Raw genomic sequence first — 20,506 nt, 5'->3', positions numbered from 1 at the left:
GGAACTTCAAAATGCTGTCCTCCGTCTTGATATTTTCGATTTGAATTTGGACTGATCTATCTTTTTTTTTTAAAAAAAAGTTCCACTAATCTATCTACTGGAGTACTTCAGCAACATTTTCTAAAAGGAAAGAAAGGAGGATGCTGAACGCAGCACAGCAACATTTTCTAAAAGGAAAGAAAGGAGGATGCTGAACGCAGCACATCCTGAAGGCGTACTTAAGAAAGGCCAGCCCAGCCCAGCAGGGGCGCCGGCCCATTCATCCACTTGGGGGCGTACCATCGGTCCATCGCACGTGAGAGGAGAGGAATATCCCGTAAAATCCGAAGAGAAGGAATCCTCCTACTACACAAATTTCATTTTTTTTAGATTTTCTTTGTTTGAGAAAGTTTCAGGTGGCAGAGTCACGAATGCATCATCGCGCTCCTGCCCTGCCTCGTCTCCTCCGCTCAGCTCAGCCCCGGTCCAAACCAAAACACACACACAACATAAGAGGCGGCGGCCCTAACAAATCCCAAGAGACTTCCACTGCACAACCAACCTAGAGCAGCTTTGAGACTTGAGAGTGAGAGCTCGCGGTCGCGGCGACTCGCGACACAGACTCAGACAGAGGCAGAGAGATGGGAAGGGAATGAGGCGGCGGCTCCTCTCCCCTTCTCCGGTGACGTGACGACGCCCCTCTCCTCCTCCTCCGCTGCCGCATCCGAGTTCATAAACCTTCGTCCCTTCCGCCCCGCCATCCGTCTTCCCGGAATCCCGGTATGTAAGCCCCGCCCCCGCTTCATCAGTTCGGTCGGATTGGATGAACGCCCATTTTTTGTGGGGACGTTCAGCGTGATGTATCAACGATTCAATCGAACAGCCACTGGTTTTTTTTTTCTCCCGTGTTTCTAATCTAATGCCGCTTACTTTTTTTAGCCAAACATTTTGTTGGATTCCTCCGGGGTTCTGATTTGGGTTTCTGTTGATATTGTGTTCGTACAGGGGGCGCGTGGGGATGGATTTGTCTAGGTTTACTGCCCCGCGGCCGAGCTTGCAGATCGGCGCCGCCGGGAATGGCTTCCGGGCATGCTCCCTGCGGCGTCTCAGGCATCGTGGCTGCGGCGGGAACCCCATGGGCGCCTCCGCCCTCGGAGGCTGCGGTTCCCGTAGCCTCTTCTACTTGGCTCCAAACCATGGGAGCCCTCTTGCCCTCCGGACCAGAGGGAGGGCGCTGAGGTGCCAGGGAAATGACTCACTGGCCTATGTTGATGGCCCTTTGGAAGGTACCAATGGCTCAGTAGTCGATAATACCGAGGACGATGCAAACAGCTCTGGGTTGGATGAGGAGAAGGGTGATGATGATGCAGAAAATCTCAGGGACTTGCTTCAGAAGGCGAGGAAAGAGCTGGAGGTGGCCAGGTTGAACAGCACCATGTTCGAGGAGAAGGCGCAGCGGATATCCGAGTCAGCCATCGCACTGAAGGATAGGGCAGATAAAGCTCAGAGCGACGTCTCTTCTGCCGTGACGACCATACAGGAGATCATCAGCAAGGAGGCTGATGCCAAGGAGGCTGTCCGGACAGCTACAATGGCGCTCTCCATGGCTGAGGCCCGCTTGCAGTTGGCGTCAGAAGCTCTGGATGCCAAAAGGGGATCAGTCGGGCCGATGGAAGTTAGCATTGATGATGTGGAGGAGGAGGCCCTTGCGTCCGCGCAAGAGGAGATTAAGGAGTGCCAAGAAAGTCTGTCAAAATGTGAGGAGGAGCTGAGACGTATCCAAGAGAAGAAAATGGAGTTGCAGAAGGAGGTTGATAGATTGACGGAGCTTGCTGAGAGGGCTCTTTTGGATGCTTCAAAAGCTGAGGAGGATGTTGCAAATATAATGGTTTTGGCTGAACAGGCAGTAGCTCTTGAGATGGAAGCTGCACAGCGAGCAAATGATGCGGAACTAGCATTGCAGAAAGCGGAGAAGGCCATCTCCTCGGTTGATGCCGTCGTAGAGTTACCAGCACCTGCTGAGGAGCAAGTAAGTGATGAAGAAGACAATGTTTCTGAAGTGTATGATTACAGCAGTGATGCTATAGATGATATTCCTGAAAGAGATGAGGTGTCAAATGTTGAGCGCCTAATTGTTGGGGACTTAGCTGTAGAAGGCATTGAGCAACTTGAATCATCCCGTGAAATGTCTGATGACGAAAGCACTGACAAGTTGCTTGTTGAGCCTCAGAAAGAAGCCGAACCTGATATAGATAAGTCAAAGCAAGGGAAAAAACAGGAAATAGAACGAAAGGAGTCTCAGCCATCGAATGCTCCTAAAGCATCACTGAAGAGATCATCTCGGTTCTTCCCCGCATCTTTCTTCTCCTCCAAAGCGGATGGAGAATTTACACCTACATCTGTTTTCAAGGGGTTGATGAAATCGACTAGAAAGCATGCGCCAAAGCTTGTTGTTGGGATAGTGCTTCTTGGAGCAGGGTGAGTTGCATAGTGAATAATATCTTTTCTCTTTGGTTTCTGTTTGCTAGAAAGTAAGAAAATTCTGATTTCCCATATGTTTGTATATTTATGCTGGATACTGTTATAGTTTGTCATATTTTCTATCTGTATAATCAAATAACTGAAAGTACTTGTTCTTACAACAGTTGAAGTGATTTCATTAATGTTGATAAGCCAATTCTTTATGAAACGGTGTTTCTATTCTCTGTCTACAGAGCATTCTTCTTAAATCGGGCTGAGAAGAGTAGTCAATTATTTCAGCAGCAAGAAATAACCACAAGTATTGAGGAAGTTACCTCCACTGCAAAGCCCATAGTTCGTGAGATGCGAAAGATCCCACAACGAGTAAAAAAGCTTATTGAGCTCTTACCTCATCAAGAGGTATGTTCCCTTTCAACTGAACCTGTACATTGGCGAATTTATTTCCCTTTTTTGTGAGTACATTCTCTTGCTGCTCACACAAGTTAGACAAGAAATTTGGCTTGTGTCTAACTCCCTTCTGCTCTTTGTTACCCTAGGTAAATGAGGAAGAAGCTTCACTCTTCGACATATTATATTTGCTTCTGGCTAGTGTTGTGTTTGTACCATTATTTCAGAAAATACCTGGAGGTGATACATTTATTTCTGACATCTATATGTGCATAGCATGGTATCATGGCAATCAAACTTTCCTTATCCATCTGCCTTTTTTTTACAAATCATATCAAACAAATTCGTCTCTGTTCTACTCTAGTTTTAGTTTCAAGTTTCAACCGAACACTACAAAGTACAAACATTCACTTTGATTTTCTAATTTGAAATATCTGAACGTTTGTTCACTGTCCGATATTTCTTTTTCTAATATGCACCTTGATATCATAGGTAGTCCTGTTCTTGGATATCTGGCTGCTGGTGTCCTAATCGGTCCCTATGGGCTTTCCATCATCCGTCATGTCCATGGAACAAAAGCAATTGCTGAATTTGGAGTTGTGTTCTTGTTGTTCAACATTGGCCTTGAGGTAGAAACTGAGTTTCTTTTAGATTCTTTCCTTAATCCTCATGCAGGATATATCAGCTTACCATTTTTTACCTGCAGCTTTCTGTGGAAAGGCTAAGCTCAATGAAGAAGTATGTCTTTGGGTTAGGCTCTGCTCAGGTTATACTCATGCTATGCAACCAGTAAAGCAATAGTTCCATGCGGATACTCCCTAACAAATTGGAGCAATTGACAGGTGCTGGCTACTACAGCAGCTGTTGGTATGATAGCTCACCGTTTTGCAGTGCTACCGGGACCAGCAGCCATTGTTATTGGGAGTGGGTTGGCTCTGTCCTCAACAGCTGTTGTTTTGCAGGTACTTATAACTGGCATTTATCTTGTGTCATAGATTCTGACATTTTGATATTTCTCAGTCACCGTGATCATATCACAATTGGAATAAATTGATCACCTGGAAACCTTTTTTTTCTCTGCTTCAAACTTTGATACCAGAGTATTGTGGAAACTTCCTTTCTACATATATATTTGTGGTCTTCATTTTTTTAGTTACACTGGGTGTTGAGCACTTATGGTTTGCTTCTCTAGGTACTACAAGAACGTGGGGAGAGCACATCACGACATGGACGTGCTACATTTTCTGTGTTATTATTCCAGGTATGACCACCATGATCATGAATATTGGTGATTATGTTCCAAGTTTCTCTTCCTCCCTTTTTTTTTCTTCTGATGCACTTCCTTATGTTTTATCTTGAGTTCTTGATGACACCCCACCCTGTGGTTGCATTTATTTGAATGTCCTTTACTGTTCCTTGCCATGCATGTATGCAAGCATGGACTTAGACATACACTCATCTGCAAGCACATGCTTATGCTTAGGGTTTATTGTTTCCTCTTCCCATATCTATTGCCATTTACAGGAAAAAAAAATGCATTGACCTGACTACTGTTAATGTAATCTAAGTCTTTCTTCTGATAGATATTTGTTGTGACATACTGTTGTATGCAGGATTTGGCTGTGGTGGTCCTGTTGATATTAATACCTCTTATATCACCTAATTCTTCAAAAGGAGGGGTAACCTTTTTTGATGCCATGTTCCTTTTCCCTGTCTGAGTTAGGACATTTTTGCTTGTTGGTGCAAAATGATCAATGTGTTTACTACAAATGATTCTTCATGCATGAACAATCAAGTACTCTACATCACTCTTGTAACAGTCAGTATGATCATGACATGAACTGATGAGATAATCTAGATGTTTTATCCTATAGCATGATCAATTGACCAATTAAAATTGTTAAATTTCTTGATTGGTGATAAATTTTATGAATCACTTTAAAAGCCATGTTCCATTGCATTGCCCTTTGTAGGCTATTTAAGCCAGATGATCTATTTATTGTTCTAAGTGCTCATTCTATATATCTGATGACATAGGTTAAATTGACAGAAATATAACATAAGTAACTGTTGTGTAAGATCAGCTAGTGTTGTATATGTTTATTGAAATGTATGCTTGACACTTGGACACAGCCAAAGACATTAATTTAGCAAGAGTTTTAATTGCAATATGACCATGGTTGCTTCTCGCAGAGTCTTTCCATAACCATGTGGTGTCGCAATGTTCTCTTTTTATCTTTTTCTTTCTGTTTAAACTTTCTTACACAATTTCTGCTTCTTATAGGTTGGTTTCCAAGCAATAGCAGAAGCTATGGGAATGGCTGCTGTAAAAGCAATAGCTGCTATAACAGCCATAATCGCTGGAGGTCGTCTGGTGAGTCGGCTGTTGTTTCATTTAGTTGGCATTCTTATCCGTTGATGATTTTTGCATTGAGTCTAAGTTTGACTGCCAGCTAAACATGCACACCTACATGCATGCATGTGTGCCACTGCACATTTATAGCCCTTGTTGCCTGTGTGCTCATTCTGCTCTCTAGAATTTGATTATAACTGTTCGATTTGTAACTTATCCTTTTTATGTTGAACAGTTGCTTCGTCCAATTTACAAGCAAATTGCTGAAAATAGGAACGCTGAGATATTTTCAGCAAATACTCTCCTTGTTATTTTTGGAACAAGTCTTCTCACAGCTCGGGTATGTATATTTTTCTTATTATATCCCAGCCTTGCATAGTTGCATTCCTTGAATCTACTTTGCATGTTGTTTTACTCTCTCATTTCAGGCTGGATTGTCGATGGCACTGGGAGCATTTTTGGCTGGTCTATTGCTAGCAGAAACAGAATTCTCCTTACAGGTTGAGTCGGATATTGCTCCTTACCGTGGTCTTCTGTTAGGTCTTTTCTTTATGACGGTAAGGGCTCTGAATATAATCATCATTTTTTTTGTCTATGTCAATGAGCTGATAGGAGTTTGCTTCAATGTTTATATGGATAATATAACAATGTACATATCGAATGCAACATTACAGACATCGAATTATGTTGATATTATCTTGCTAGTTCATTAGTTATGATGCCACCGACATATGCAATGAATAACTTTACACGCTTGTTCACTATCCAACTGTTTGACTTCACATATTTGTCAAGTTGTTATGTTTTATTTATTTTAATTTTTAATGGTCATGTATTGTGTAGAACAGTATTAATGGTTCCAGTGTCATATCACTTATGTTTCTGTCTTTGATTCTTATTTTAGATTTTTTTTTTTGGTCCAACATCGTGGTTTCTATTATTTACTCTGGAATGACGATAAATCGCTAATTCTTCCTGTAAGCTACTATCTTATTTGAAGCCCTTGCTTAATGCTTGCACTGCATTTGCCCTTTCCAGGTTGGAATGTCTATTGACCCCAAGTTGCTTCTGTCAAACTTCCCAGCAATCTCTGTGATATTAGGTCTTTTGATTATTGGAAAGACAATGTTGGTTACATTTATTGGTAGAGTATTTGGAATTTCCACCATAGCTGCTGTTCGGGTTGGTCTGTTGCTTGCACCTGGTGGGGAGTTTGCTTTTGTTGCCTTCGGAGAAGCTGTCAATCAGGTTTGGCCCTGGTTCTTTCTGTTTTTTTGTATTGTTTTAGGTGATAAGATGTATATGTCACGCACATCTGAGTTAAGAGAAACTCATGGACAATATTTTTGCAGGGTCTTCTATCTCCTCAATTATCGTCATTATTATTTCTAGTGGTTGGCATTTCAATGGCTCTTACACCATGGTTAGCTGCTGGTGGCCAGTTTTTGGCATCAAAATTTGAGCAGCATGATGTGAGAAGTTTATTACCTGTGGAAAGTGAGGTATCTTCTTTTCACTCTCATAGACCAACCCATGTTTTACCTTCTGTTTCGATGACCTTTTTTTTTGCTGCAATAGAGGACATTTGCAAAAACTTAGTATTTTTCCCAGTTTAGTTTGTAATGAACTGTCAAGTTCACAGATTTTAACAAGAACGCATAATTCCATGCTATGTTCAATTCAGCTAGTATAATACAAATTTTGTCCATGTAGACGGATGACTTGCAAGACCATATTATAATATTGGGATTTGGGCGTGTTGGGCAGGTTTGTAATCCTCATAAGATTTTTTTTATCTATCTATCTATCTACTTTGCTCGATAAATTTCTACTAATACGCCTTTCATATATTTTTAGATAATCGCACAACTCCTGTCAGAAAGATTAATTCCATTTGTTGCACTTGATGTTCGAAGGTATGGTACTGCATCTTGCAATAACCTTGTTAAAGGCAGCTACAAGATAATATTGAAGCATATCTCAGCATTACTATTGGCTGTTTATATGTATAATAATCCTCGTTCTCAAGCATGCATATAAGCTGCTATGTGTTCAAACACTTTGTTATGATTTATGTCTGGCTGGTGATGCCTACTTGTGGTTAGTGGCATGCTTGTTAGACAGTGAACATGTAGCTGGAGATAAATTCTAGTAGATCCACAAAATATTAGAAAATTCAGGCAAGTGCATGGAAACTAAGGAAGTGGTGGCAAAACCTGCAGGAAACAGATGTTACACTTTCCATTTATCGTTGGTTAGTTACATTTTGGTAGATTGATAAGGCTGGTAGCTTCCCTCTGAAACAAAAGTGATGTCGGGTGTGATGCTATTGCCGTAACATTTGGTTGTCATCTCCATCTGTCTTGGGCTGCCAAGCCTGCCACATGTACTTGTTCAATTAGTCAATACCTCTGGTTAAACCTATTATCTTCAACTATTTAATTCTTGGGCACCTTTTTCACTCAGTGATCGGGTGGCAGTTGGACGCGCGCTTGACTTACCAGTATATTTCGGGGATGCAGGAAGTAGAGAGGTAGAACAAGTTCAACTAAAAATTCTACCATACAACTTGTCAAAAGGTGCTGATCTCAATTGATTTTTGCCAGGTACTGCACAAAGTTGGGGCTGAGAGGGCCTGCGCAGCTGCTATTACTTTAGATACCCCTGGTGCAAATTATAGAGCTGTCTGGGCTTTGAGCAAATATTTTCCAAATGTGAAGACATTCGTCCGAGCGCATGATGTGGATCATGGTGTTAACTTGGAGAAAGCTGGTGCAACAGCGGTAAGTATGTGTAACAAAGTTGTGTGCAATGATTTCAGCAGTGTCTAGGATTCTAGGTGATGACATACTCCTGGTGCAACTTGAATGGACATTACTCCATGTGGTTCAGTGCAAGTTTTTTTTTACACATTTTATTTTACTGGAAGGAACTTTTAGAATCCAGTAACCTGCCTATTAACATTTGCGGCAAGTAGTTTTTCACAAATATATGAATTGAAATGTTTATTAAAACCTTAAACCTTGTGGCAGTTAGTTTTGGAACCTGGTAGTACACACCCTTAGTTGTACAGTCATTTGCATAGACCATTAGAAAAAAAATCTTTTGGTCACTAATGAATTAAATGTTGAACATGGAAGGGTTTTAGGTGCTCATTTGCCACTCATGGGATTACCCAAGTATCTGGTCGGTGCAATTGTAATATTTGGTGTCATCATTTGGTACCGATGGTTCTTCTATACTTGTGGGCTAGCCATTTCGATATGATATACAACCTGCCATTGTGCTGCACTGCTGCATAAGGGCCCATTCTTTGTCTTATGCATATCCTTTTGTTATATACTGTATTCTATCACCGATTTAATAATACTATCTCCTAATGGAACTACATCTACTTTTAAGGTTGTCCCTGAGACCTTGGAACCAAGTCTCCAGTTGGCTGCTGCTGTTCTTGCACAGGTAAGCAATGCTGTTACAGTATTATACTGTTATGCTCTTTCATCAAGTGTGGAATTTAATGCACAAACATCAATTTTTCCTATTACTGTATTTCAGGCAAAACTCCCAATGTCAGAGATTGCAGCAACTGTCAATGAGTTCAGGAACCGTCATCTGTCAGAGCTCACAGAGGTTTGTGACTGCATTGCAACTTAGTGATCTTAGTCATAAACTCATAATGATTTCAATAAAATCCATAGAGCTGTAAAATTTTCCTATGTTTATTGAAGACCTTAATGAAGTCCTACGTTGGTCTATTGGTGGATGATTTTTTATTCAGGTTCAAATGCTAACTGCTAAGTTCTTTTTTCTGACAGTTATGTGCTACAAGTGGAAGTTCTCTGGGCTACGGATACTCGAGAGTCATGTCCATTTCCAAATCAAAGACCGTCACCTCTGATGATGAGAGTGAAACTGTTGATGGAGCATTGGCGATTTGAGCTGATGCGTTAGTCACCTCCCTTAGACTGTACAGTAGATAATCTGTCATCAAAGATAATTTGCGTATAGAAAAGTAGTAGCAAAATAATTCACGCAATGACGATTCCCATTTTTGAAAACTTAGCATTACCCCTTTTTTTAATGTATGGTAGGACATAGGATATTACTTATCTTCTACCATCAGTTCATTTATTTGTAGCCCTTTTACTCCGTTAGCAAGTAATTTCTTGATGGAGAACTAGGACGATGCTTGCACCTTACATGGAGAACACTGAGAATTTCACAAGTGGCCTCCAAATGGCGCATGATGGATAAGTCGTAGTCGTCTCTTATGAGGAATCCATACAACCAAGATTTTGGGTTCAGAACTAAATATCATGATTTTGTTAGTACTCAGAGCTGATGTTGGAAACATGTGGTGTCGGGTTTCTTTTGATATTGCATTATATTTTTAACAGAGCTTGTTTATTATTGTTCTTGTATAGTATCTTTTGTTAGAGCTGCAAATAACAAATTAAATATCAAACTAGTAAACATTTGCTTAATTAAAAACGAGTAATGCTATACGTACTTAAAAATATTTACGAAACTCTTATTAACAAAGATCTTAACCGTCGGATTTAAGTGGGTATTTGTGAAAAAGCAAAATTCGATAACAATGTTTGTCACGTCAGTTTTTGTACGTGTACCCTTTTCCATTAAAAAATGCAGCAGTAATGCGAACTGCACATCTATAAAGCGTCTTCCATCTCTGATGGGCCCAGTTTTGGAAGTACTCCTGCAGTCAAAAAAAAAAAATCCATTTCTACCATTCCAGACGTAGAATTGATGTAGAATTAGTGGATAGTGAGAATGACTAAAGTAACTTTAATTATTAAAAAAATAATAAGAGTATTGAATGGATAAAATTTTTCGTTTCACGTGTTAATGGTAGGTAAAATGATAGAAGTTAATTTTTCATGTGATAAAATTCAAACTTTGAGTATTTTTTGGACCGAGGGAATCTTAGGTGGCCGCAGCGTATACTCTCAAAAAAGAATTAAATAAAAGTGGCCGCAAAGTACACTCTCATACGACGGCGCGTCCGGTCAGGTGCCGCTCCATGCGGCCTCCGTCTCCTACGTGGCGTGTGCCAAGCGGTTCTCTCTGGCAGTCTGGCACGCGGTCCCCCCCTGCCCCACCTTGTTGCGTCCGCCCTCTCACGCAAACACACACACCAACGCAGAACACACAGAAGAACTCCAAAAAAAAAACAGTCAGATAGAGAGAGAGAGGGAGAGAGAGGCAGAAACCATATCGTTTCTCTGAACAAATCACTACTACTACCTCAAATAGAAAAAAGACGAAGTGAAAAAAAAAAAGAAAAAAAAAACACGCATGAAACGTAGAACAATCAGCACGAGCACGCCGAGGAAGTAGTAGACATGCAAACTTTGCAACTCCTCGATCGGAAAAGTACTTTCAGTTTCTAGTACCATTCGCAGGTCTCATCACACAAAACACCATCACTAGCTACTTAACAGATAACTGAATCCATCTAGGACTATAGAACCTATCAAACGACGACGAATCTGTCATGAGACGATACCAAAAAAAAAGATAGGATATCATCTCGGTAAACACACATACGGAGTATGCCCTTCACGATATGATCTGCCGCGACCGCGAGCACGAACATCCTGCTGCTACTCCTACGGCGCCGCGCCCTCGTCGTCCGCGGCCGCCCCCGCGTCGTCCGCTGGTGCCGCCGCCACCACCTCGTCCGCTGCAGCCACCTCATCTTCAGCGAACTCCTCAAGGTCGTCGTACTTGTTGAGGCGGACTAGTTGGTCCTTGCGCAGCGGCTTCTTCACCGGGACGGCCACCTTGCTACCGTCCGGCTGCACCTCCAGACGAAGCTTGCGGGAAGTCGGGACAGCGTTGAAGGTAGAGCGGAGGAGAGCGGCCTGCGGCCCGCGTGGGAAGCGGCGCGGCGGACGGTGATCAGCCATGGCGAGAGGAGGAGGAGGGGGACGTGGGCTTCGATTGGAGGAGCAGGTGGTGGTATCTCGCTAGCACTGGCCGAATGGAATGGACACGGACACGCCTGCTCTCTTTTTAAAGGCTGCCATCCTATACTTTTATACGTACGTATACGCCGCAATCTTCTTGAATGGCAAGAAACCTCTCTCAACCGACAGATCATGAATCAACGGTGGAGATCCCTTCAGTTGATCAGTAATATACCTGTGCTTCTATCTGCTATGTTTTTGGAAAATTTGGAATTACATAAGTGAAATCGTCTTCTCAAATAAACCACCCTCTTGCTCAAGACTACTCAAGAGCTGCTAACGACGATGCAATACTATGGGGATATCGACTGAAAGAACTCGATAGAAGTAGAACAGCCTCTGAACACTGGAAATGTATCTTTCTAAATGCTGTAAACTCCCTCAGCTCCCTGTAATTAATATGTTGTATTCCCTCTGCCCACTCTACTTCTAAACTTGTACTCCCCCGCGGGCGATCTTTAAAAAAATATGTCCGTGCTAAATATTACGGAGAAATTTTATTTGTCAAATAAATATATTTTTCAAACCAGAGATGATGTGGTATGAATGATATATAAAAGAAAGGCTATAAGCAAAGCTCAAATAGATTTTTTATGTGCAGAATTCTGAATTATAATTCATGTCACGCATGGATATTGGATTTACCTATAAATCGACGCTATTTCACCAAGTAGATCGAAAATGTTTCATCTTTTAAAAAGCTGAAACACAACTAAATCACTTCATAAAACATTTTGCTACAACGTATGAAACAACTGTTTCAAAAAATCAGACGTTGTTTCACCCTATATAAAAATAATATTTCAGCAAATAGCTAAAGAATGTTTCAACTCTTAAAAAAAGTGAAACACTGTCAGATCGCTAGATGAAACAATTTGGTTCAACGTATGCAACAAACGATTTAAAGCCATTGCAACACTTAAACCCCATGTACATCAACAAACCACATGTACATCAAAAATGAAATTATTAAACAGTATAAAAAATGCACTGCAACATTTGATCCATACATGATGAAACATCACGAGTACAAACATGGTATGCTGCAGTATTGTGTATGGTTGCCAAATTCACTCCCTCCCAACACTCAGTTGCTTCCGCTTCTTCAGCTGAGCTACAATGGCTGATAACTCTCCTGAACTTTGTATGAAAGACCCATCCACGTACATTAGCTTTTGCCCAGCCCATTGGTGATGGAGTCCATCTTGCATTAGTCACATGAGCTTCTCTGTGATCCACCTTCAGAGCGCTATGTGACAGCATCAAGAGACAGGGATTCCCAATAACTCTACTGGATATATAATCGAGCTTCCCGAGACGGAAGCCTTGCCCGTGCCATGCATGCACATGCATGTACACAATCATTCCGAAGATACCAGGATCTCCATAAGAGTATGTTAGCAACACAGTTGGGCTGCATATGGGCCAGGTTAGCCATGTTTCAGTCCAAGCCCAGGCAAGCACAACTAGCAACATATATAAGAAACAACAACAAGCACTTGGGTGATTTGGGAACAGAAGAAAGGCAACGGCGACGGCTGGCCTCGGTGGCTAGGCGAGCGGCGGCGGCGGCGACCTGGAGGCCGGTTGGCTCCTTGTCAATTTCCTTCCCTACCTCTACCCCTTCCTCCAGTCCCCCACCTTAGCTTCTAGAACCTTCTAAAGCCTGTATCTCCTTCCTCTTCTTCTTGAGTTTCAGCTCAAGCAACTAGTTGTGTATTTGTGAGTTGTACTAGAGATTGTTGTTGCTTTGTTCAGAGAAGAGGTCTCTAACAATCTGGTATCAGAGTCGTTCGGTTCACTGGGATTCTTGTCATGGAGGTGTTGGGGAGGCAGCCATGCAAGAGGGAGCAGGAATTGGGTTGGGGAAGTTTTCATCCAAGTAGCGCCCACCAACTGTTCGACGGAATGCCAAGCCAACCTGAGATGTCCAAGAAAGATCAGAGCATATCTGAGCCCGTTCCCAGCAATTCCACCATGAAAAAAGAGGAGAAATAGCTAGATGAAGCTTTGGATCGGATATTGAAGAAGTTTGAACAAATGGAGGCCAAGCGTAGGTGTGATGAGAAGATTGATCGAATTTTGAAGAAGTTGGACGAGATAGATGCTAATAGGAACAAGTTCTTCGAGGAGATGGGTGCCTCTATCAAGCGACCACCGCTGTCCTCACGGCTACATCACATTCTCCACTCCAGGCGCCACCTTCTTCGACACCCACCACATGTTCGATGAAGTGCTCCAATGACGATCATCCTTGGGCGACGTCGAGCTCAGGCCACATCGACAAGGAGACTGCTCCGACAATTGCCCTGGACCTTGGGGATGGCGAGGACAAGGTTCATGACCCCTGCATCGTCACCAAGGACTCATCCAAGGTCACGCTCACCACGTGTTCAATGAAATGCTCCAGTCCCGACACTGAGCCGGATCTCACTATGGTTGCGGAGGTTACCTACGCCAGCGCAGCCACTGCCTCTGGAGTTAGTAACTGCTCAGAAAGCCATTAGTGCCACGTACAGCGACACCTCTGACCATACCAAGGTGATGCACGCCAAGTGTTTGACGGTTGTCCTCGATGCCATTGGTGACACCGGTCAAGCTATGGTTGTGTTCCAGACCTGGACAGATGCATTCAAGGACGATCCAACCTCCGTTCAATTCATGGACTTTTTCTCATCAAGTATGATGGCTAACATCAAGTGGAACATACCAATGCCCACTAAGTGTTTGGTGCAGTGCCTTGGGCATGGCAACATGGCATTGATGCCTACAAACCCTCTTGATGTTAATCCATGGCCACCTCCTTGGTTAGATGGAGTGATTAAAGGCAGAGACTTAAGGCCTTCACTATGGCCGGGATTCAATTTTTGTGGGACAGTGGAACACTTGGTGCCACCATGGCCACCACCAACTCAGATAAGCTACCTTGCATTATTACTCACTGATTTTGCAATTTTGTCCACAGAAATGTTGCTCACAGTCAGGCATTGGGCACGAGTACATTTGATGTTACCATGGCCTCCACCAAATAATTCAGATTCCAAACATACTATGATTCAGCTTGAGCACTGTTGGTCCTGGGAAATTGGGGTTACAATTAACCAATCTGCTTGGAAGGAACAGTGGGACTTGGTAAATCAGAGAAGCTGTATTTTCAGTGAAATCTATGGGATGCATGAACTTGGTATTAGTTATCACAATCTGCTGCAAGTAAAATTGTTTAAGCCGAAGATTGACAAGCAAATCAGAGTTGTCTTGTTACTGCTGCTGCATGTTCCTGTAGAGAGACAAATTCATGGATGTTTTGTCATCTTTACTGAAGGGCCTTGGAGATGTTTGCATCATGTGCATCCTTTTAGTGATAATGGAGAATTCGATGTGGGAGGTAATAAGGAAATACTTGGCTGGATAGCACTAACTCATGATACAAATAACAAAGTGTTGTTATATTTAGAGCTGATGATAGTTGAAACAACTGAGCGATCTGGCATTCCCTTAACTGTTGCTTCTCATCTTACAAGATCAATCCTATATGGTCCACATGATTTTGATCTTAATGCAGCTCTAGAGTACCTTTGGGATGCCTACACTGAAGGGGTGCAGATCATTTGGGCAAGAACAATATGTAAAAAGATGTCTCAACTTTCTTTCTCAGTACAAAAATTCAAGAAGCTCAAGACTTTCTGGTTCAGAGGAGATTCTAAACTACAGCTTTCAGTTTCCAGTTTCTCGTGTTCAGCATGGATAGAGCTTCAATGGTTTAGATGCATGTCTAAACTGTTTCTTTGGTGGTGCATGCCTGCACAAACATATGAGCTATTGTTAGAGCAAGAGCAGCTAGAGCTTGGTATTGACGATCTCAGTTGGTATTATATTTCAAATCATCTAGTTGGGAAAATAGTTTCTACAGAAATGCTTGCGAAATCTGGGGTGAAGATTGTTCTAAGCTGCACTTTGGAACTTGGTTGGAGCGTCAATGCCCATTTCAGATCAAATGCAAAATTATTGGAGAATTATATCAAGGAGATCTACGAGTCAGCACAATGTGGTGATTCTACTATCCCGTTCTTTGTGCAACTCACATGGGATCCTGGTGGCAGTGGCAACAATTTGCATCGGCTTGAGGACAAGCCGAATGTTAAGGAGAGGGGATTGTTAGCAACACAGTTGTGCTGCATATGGGCTAGGTTAGCCATGTTTCAATCCAAGCCCAGGCAAGCACAACTAGCAACATATATAAGCAGCAACAGCAAGCACTTGGGTGATTTGGGAACAGAAGAAAGGCAACAGCGACGGCTGGCCTCGGTGGCTAGGCAAGCGGCGGCGGCAGCGACCTGGAGGCCGGTTGGCTCCTTGTCGATTTACTTCCCTACCTCTTCCCCTTCCTCCAGTCCCCCACCTTAGCTTCTAGAACCTTCTAAAGCCTATATCTCCTTCCTCTTCTTCTTGAGTTTCAGCTCAAGCAACTAGTTGTGTATTTGTGAGTTGTACTAGAGATTGTTGTTGCTTTGTTCAGAGAAGAGGTCTCTAACAGAGTAGGAGGAATTTTGCCCTGTACCTCTGGTTTGATTGACTCCAGGATGATGCATGAGGAGCCAATCCGGCCCAGACCTAACCAATTGTCTATCATCTGGTAGCTCCCAAACATCACGTACGCAATGGCATGACGTTTGGGAGCTACCAGATCGTAGTGCAGCAGCTCGGGTACAGGAGACGACAGCATGAAACATGTCTTCGTAACCTAGCTAGCTTGTCAACAAATACGGCAATAAGTTGCATCTGCTTCCAATCTGCGCATCTTCCAATATAATTACCCATCGTGGCAAGACCTTCTCTAGCTAATTAACTGCCAAGCAAAGATTTTAATGTTTTGTGACACTCGGGTTGCCCATAAACTCGCCCATATATTATATATATTACGTTCTTCATTTGTCGATGAACTAGCTTAGATGATCGATCCCAGTTCGGTTGCATTCATGCATATGATTGATCGATTGATTGGTCAAGGGCCAGACGATAAGCGTTGCGGACGCCTATCTTTTAAAAATGCCAAGCTAGGAAATCTTCTCTTCTGCCATGTGGCAATTTAATCTTCAGAATTTCATTAGCATCTCATATGGAGAAAAAACATGATTGACTAGATTCACATCCCAAGGATTGGTCTCTTGATTGATCAGTTGTTAAACCCACCACCTAATGGCTCTCTTGATTGATCAGTTGTTAAACCCACCACCTAAGGGCTGGTTTAGTTCGCAAAAATGAAAATTTTAGAGTGTCACATCGGATGTTTGATCGGATGTCAAAAGGGGTTTTCAGACACGAATAAAAAAACTAATTTCATAACTCGCGTGGCAACCGCGGGACGAATCTTTTGAGCCTAATTAATCCGTCATTGCCACATGTGGGTTACTGTAGCACTTATGGCTAATAATGGACTAATTAGACTCAAAAGATTCGTCTCGCAATTTCCATCATAACTGTGCAATTAGTTTTTTCATCTATATTTAATTCTCCATACATGTATCTAAAGATTCGATGTGATATTTTTGAAAAAAAAATAGTAACTAAACAAGACCTAAGTCACGCACAACTCCCACTTTGTCGTGACAACCTACGTACGATCGGTGTGGATTGTCAGGGGTATCCACTGATCCTTCCATATTTGGACCTCTCTACCATCTCCAATTCTCAAATTAAACCTTCCTTTAGTAACTCAAGCCCATGTCATACTTGGTCCCACATGTCATACATACATTATCTCTTGTAGTTTATATTGTAGCTGGTTACAAATCTGTAGGTCGCTTCTCTTATCTCTCTTCATTTATCTTTGATATGTGTTTTATAGCTGGCTTATAATCTGTTATTGTATCTGCTCTTAACCATTTGTATTTTATGGTGCCATCATTTCTAAAGATTTCGAAGCTTATCGTGTACATGAAGCAGGGAACAATGATCGATGTAGATCAAGAATTAGATGACTCTAAGTCTGAGCGTATAATTAATGAGTGAAAAATTAAGTGAAACCAGTGCATGTAGGGGTGCGGCTAATGGGCGGCTAGGCTGGGCGCGCGGCGGCTAATACTACTAGGACTACTGCGTACTATTTTTACTATACTACCACTATAAAAATATATACGAAGTTTTATACGTATATATTTTTTTATGTATAAAAAAATATACACGTATACAAACTTTATATACGATGTATACAAATTTTTTATATATGTATATAAACTTTATATATATATGTATATAAAGTTTGTATATATATATATTAAAAATCCAAAAAAAAAACAGAAGAACCAGAGAAAAACTGAAAGAAAAAACCCAAAAACCAGACACGTGTAATCGAAAAAACCAAAAAAAACCATTTATACAAAGTTTGTATACGTACGAATATAAAGTTGGTATACGTACGTATATAAAGTTATATATATTTGTAAAGCTATTTGAATCTCTTTATAACGCATTGAACCCGTTAATTTTCACTGATACCCAGTTTTGCCTAGCACAAATTGTAAAGCAGATGAACGGTGGATGATTTTGTAGCCTGAGCACCATGGTGTCCCAATTATTATATATATATATATATATATATATATATATATATATATATATATATATATTAAAAACCAGAAAGAAAAAAAAAGACACGTGAGCTCTCAGCGCTGCACCCCCCCCCCCCCCCCCCCCCCCCCTCCTCCTCTCCTCTCGTCCCGCGCGCTCGCTTTTTAGCGTTTCCGGTGCATGTAGTGTGTTACTGGCCTGTGTTCTTTGACTTCTTTCCAGATTTGAAATTTCTACTATAGGTAACAATAATTTTGGTATTTTGAAGTGAAACCGGCTCACTCTCGGGGCGCTGTAGATCGTAGCCGTCCGTCCGATCGGATCCATCTCGATCGAAGCCTTTGCCAATTGCCACAACACTTGCTCCAGCGTTGTACAAGTCACAATGTTACGAATACGAAGTGGGTTTGCCAACCGTACGTGGTATGCAGCAGGCCAGGTAGCCGCGCGCTGCACGCCAGTTAATACTAGGAAATTAATTAGGAAACTGCTGCCATTGAGGTATCCGGATACAAGACTAATAATTAAAACCAGGATCTTATATATATATATATATATATATATATATATATATATATATATATATATATATATATATATATATATATATACACACACACACACACACACACACACACACACACACACACATCAGGTGTGGCTCGTGTGCCACCAGATTCAATTTGATTGAGAACTTGAGATCCGCGCGGTTAACAAAGACAACAACTAGCTTACACACTTGTGAGCGATGGACAAGAATCTCACCTGCCGCGGACGCTTCAGGTATGTAAACTCATCCGATATTTCATGCAAAGAACATAGGTCATGTAAATAATATTTTCTCCATCTCAAAATATAAAGGATTTTAGATAAAATACATGAATCTGTATATAGGATATGTCACATCCACCCAAAAACTCTTATATTTTAGGACAGAGAGAATACTATGTATTAAAGATAATTTTAGTGATCCTTTTGCTATAATAATGCCATCTAATTCGTAGGTTATGTGAATAATACTCTCTGTGCTGAAATTTAACAATTTGTAGCTCTCTATTTAAACAAAACTAAAATATATTATAATTTGAAACGGATGTGGTACTACTGTATATAAAAAGATACTGTACTATGATAAGTTGCATGAAAATCTAACACTAGTATGAGGCTTCGTAGTTTGTGCATGCAAGTCGCGGAGGGAAGTCACGCGCAGGTTAATTGACACGAGTCAGACTCCCTGTTGTGGTGCAGCATAACGGTGTTTCTTTTCCAGAAGTCAAACCAGCGAGCTTTTCGATTTAATTTCCATTAGCACTGCTTTCTGAACTGCAAAATAATTCCAATATATTTTTTTAGAAAATCATATAATTTACTTTTGAAAATTATAATAGCTAATATTCCCTTCGTCCTAAAGTATAGCAAGTTTTGCCCAAATTTATAGCTAAAACTTGCTAAACCTTAGGACGGAGGTTGTAATTAATTATCACTAATAGGTTTTTTTTCGTTTCGTGTACGGCTGAAAATTAAATCTCATCCTAGCTGCCCATACGAATGCATGCATCGGCCCTATGCATACCCACGTTGACGAAAGCTTTTAAAAACTTCATTTGAAAGTTTGAAATTTTTAGTTAAAAGTTCAAATTTTTGGTAGAGTTTTCAAAAAAAAAATCAAAATTTTCCAAATTTGAGTTGGATGTTTCGAAAATTGAATTGCAAGTTCTAAAACTTAAGTTGAAAGGATCAATTTTGTTGGTAGAAAGTTTACTTTGAATTTTTCTAATTCGAAATAAAAACTTTCAGTTGAAAAGTCTTTATTGAAAATTTTATTCAAATTTTGAGAGAGCTTAGAAATAACTACAAAACTATATAGAATTCAAAAGCTATTCAAACTTTCAAAATAGAAATTTTAAATAATTTCCCATCTATTCTAGCCACTTAATATTCGTCCCATAAGGCCCAAAACGCGGCAGTAGCCCTGTCTCGCGTGCAAAAAACACGTTGAGAGAATCCTGTTCGACATTTTTGTTGCGAGTCGCGACGCGCGCGCGCAAATTAGTTCTTCTGAACAAAATGCATGTTGAAAAACGTATCCGACATTTTTTTGTCTCAAAAAACACGGTATGATTAGATTTGTCTTTTTTGATATTCCCTCTTTCTCTAAATGTTTGACGCCATTGACTTTTTTAAACATATTTGACCGTTCATCTTATTCAAAAAATTTTGTGAAATATGTAAAACTATATGTATATATAAAAGTATATTTAACAATGAATCAAATGATAGGAAAATAATCAATAATTACTTAAATTTTTTGAATAAGACGAACGGTCAAATATGTTTAAAAAAGTCAACTGCGTCAAACATTTAAGGATGGAGGGAGTATATGATATGCTTTAAGTTTATAATAAATGAAACCACATCCTCTCTATTTTCTTATTTCCTCTCTCAATTTTCTTGTTTTTTTTTCAGACAAGGGAAGACTGGTTTTAAGATTAAGAAAAAGAAGGTTAGGCTATGTGTTCGCGATGAGCATGGCACCTGGGTCTGCAGTGAACATGACACCATGGCTAAAACAACGTCACTGGGGCGCGAAGTATCGCTGCGACTGGAAAAAATGATACTGGGGGATTACTCCTCAAAACTTAAGATGTTAGGTATGCTTAAGTGGACAACTTTTAAAGACCAGCGATGCGGTATAAATCACTTGATAAAAAATATTAAAAATAAACTCAAACGGTACAAGTATCGTCGA

General features: G+C 40.9%; 1 protein-coding gene across 1 annotated transcript; it reads left to right on the top strand.

Moving 5' to 3' along the window:
* The first annotated feature begins 439 nt into the window (after positions 1-439).
* On the top strand, positions 440-9,623 carry LOC127770445 (K(+) efflux antiporter 2, chloroplastic). Its single transcript, XM_052296170.1, has 21 exons — positions 440-759; positions 985-2,457; positions 2,694-2,859; positions 2,997-3,087; positions 3,340-3,476; positions 3,554-3,613; positions 3,690-3,809; positions 4,040-4,108; positions 4,461-4,526; positions 5,132-5,221; positions 5,436-5,540; positions 5,629-5,757; positions 6,239-6,448; positions 6,553-6,702; positions 6,914-6,967; positions 7,058-7,116; positions 7,667-7,733; positions 7,807-7,983; positions 8,603-8,659; positions 8,756-8,830; positions 9,016-9,623. Exons 2-21 carry the CDS (start codon positions 998-1,000, stop codon positions 9,136-9,138), a joined length of 3,465 nt encoding a protein of 1,154 aa, XP_052152130.1. The 5' UTR covers positions 440-759; positions 985-997; the 3' UTR covers positions 9,139-9,623.
* The last annotated feature ends 10,883 nt before the right edge of the window (positions 9,624-20,506 follow it).

This window comes from Oryza glaberrima, chromosome 4, assembly GCF_000147395.1.
Source record: "Oryza glaberrima chromosome 4, OglaRS2, whole genome shotgun sequence".
NCBI classification, from domain to species: domain Eukaryota; kingdom Viridiplantae; phylum Streptophyta; class Magnoliopsida; order Poales; family Poaceae; genus Oryza; species Oryza glaberrima.
The sequence above is the reverse complement of the archived record's forward strand: the minus strand, read 5'-3'. Positions and strand labels throughout refer to the sequence as shown.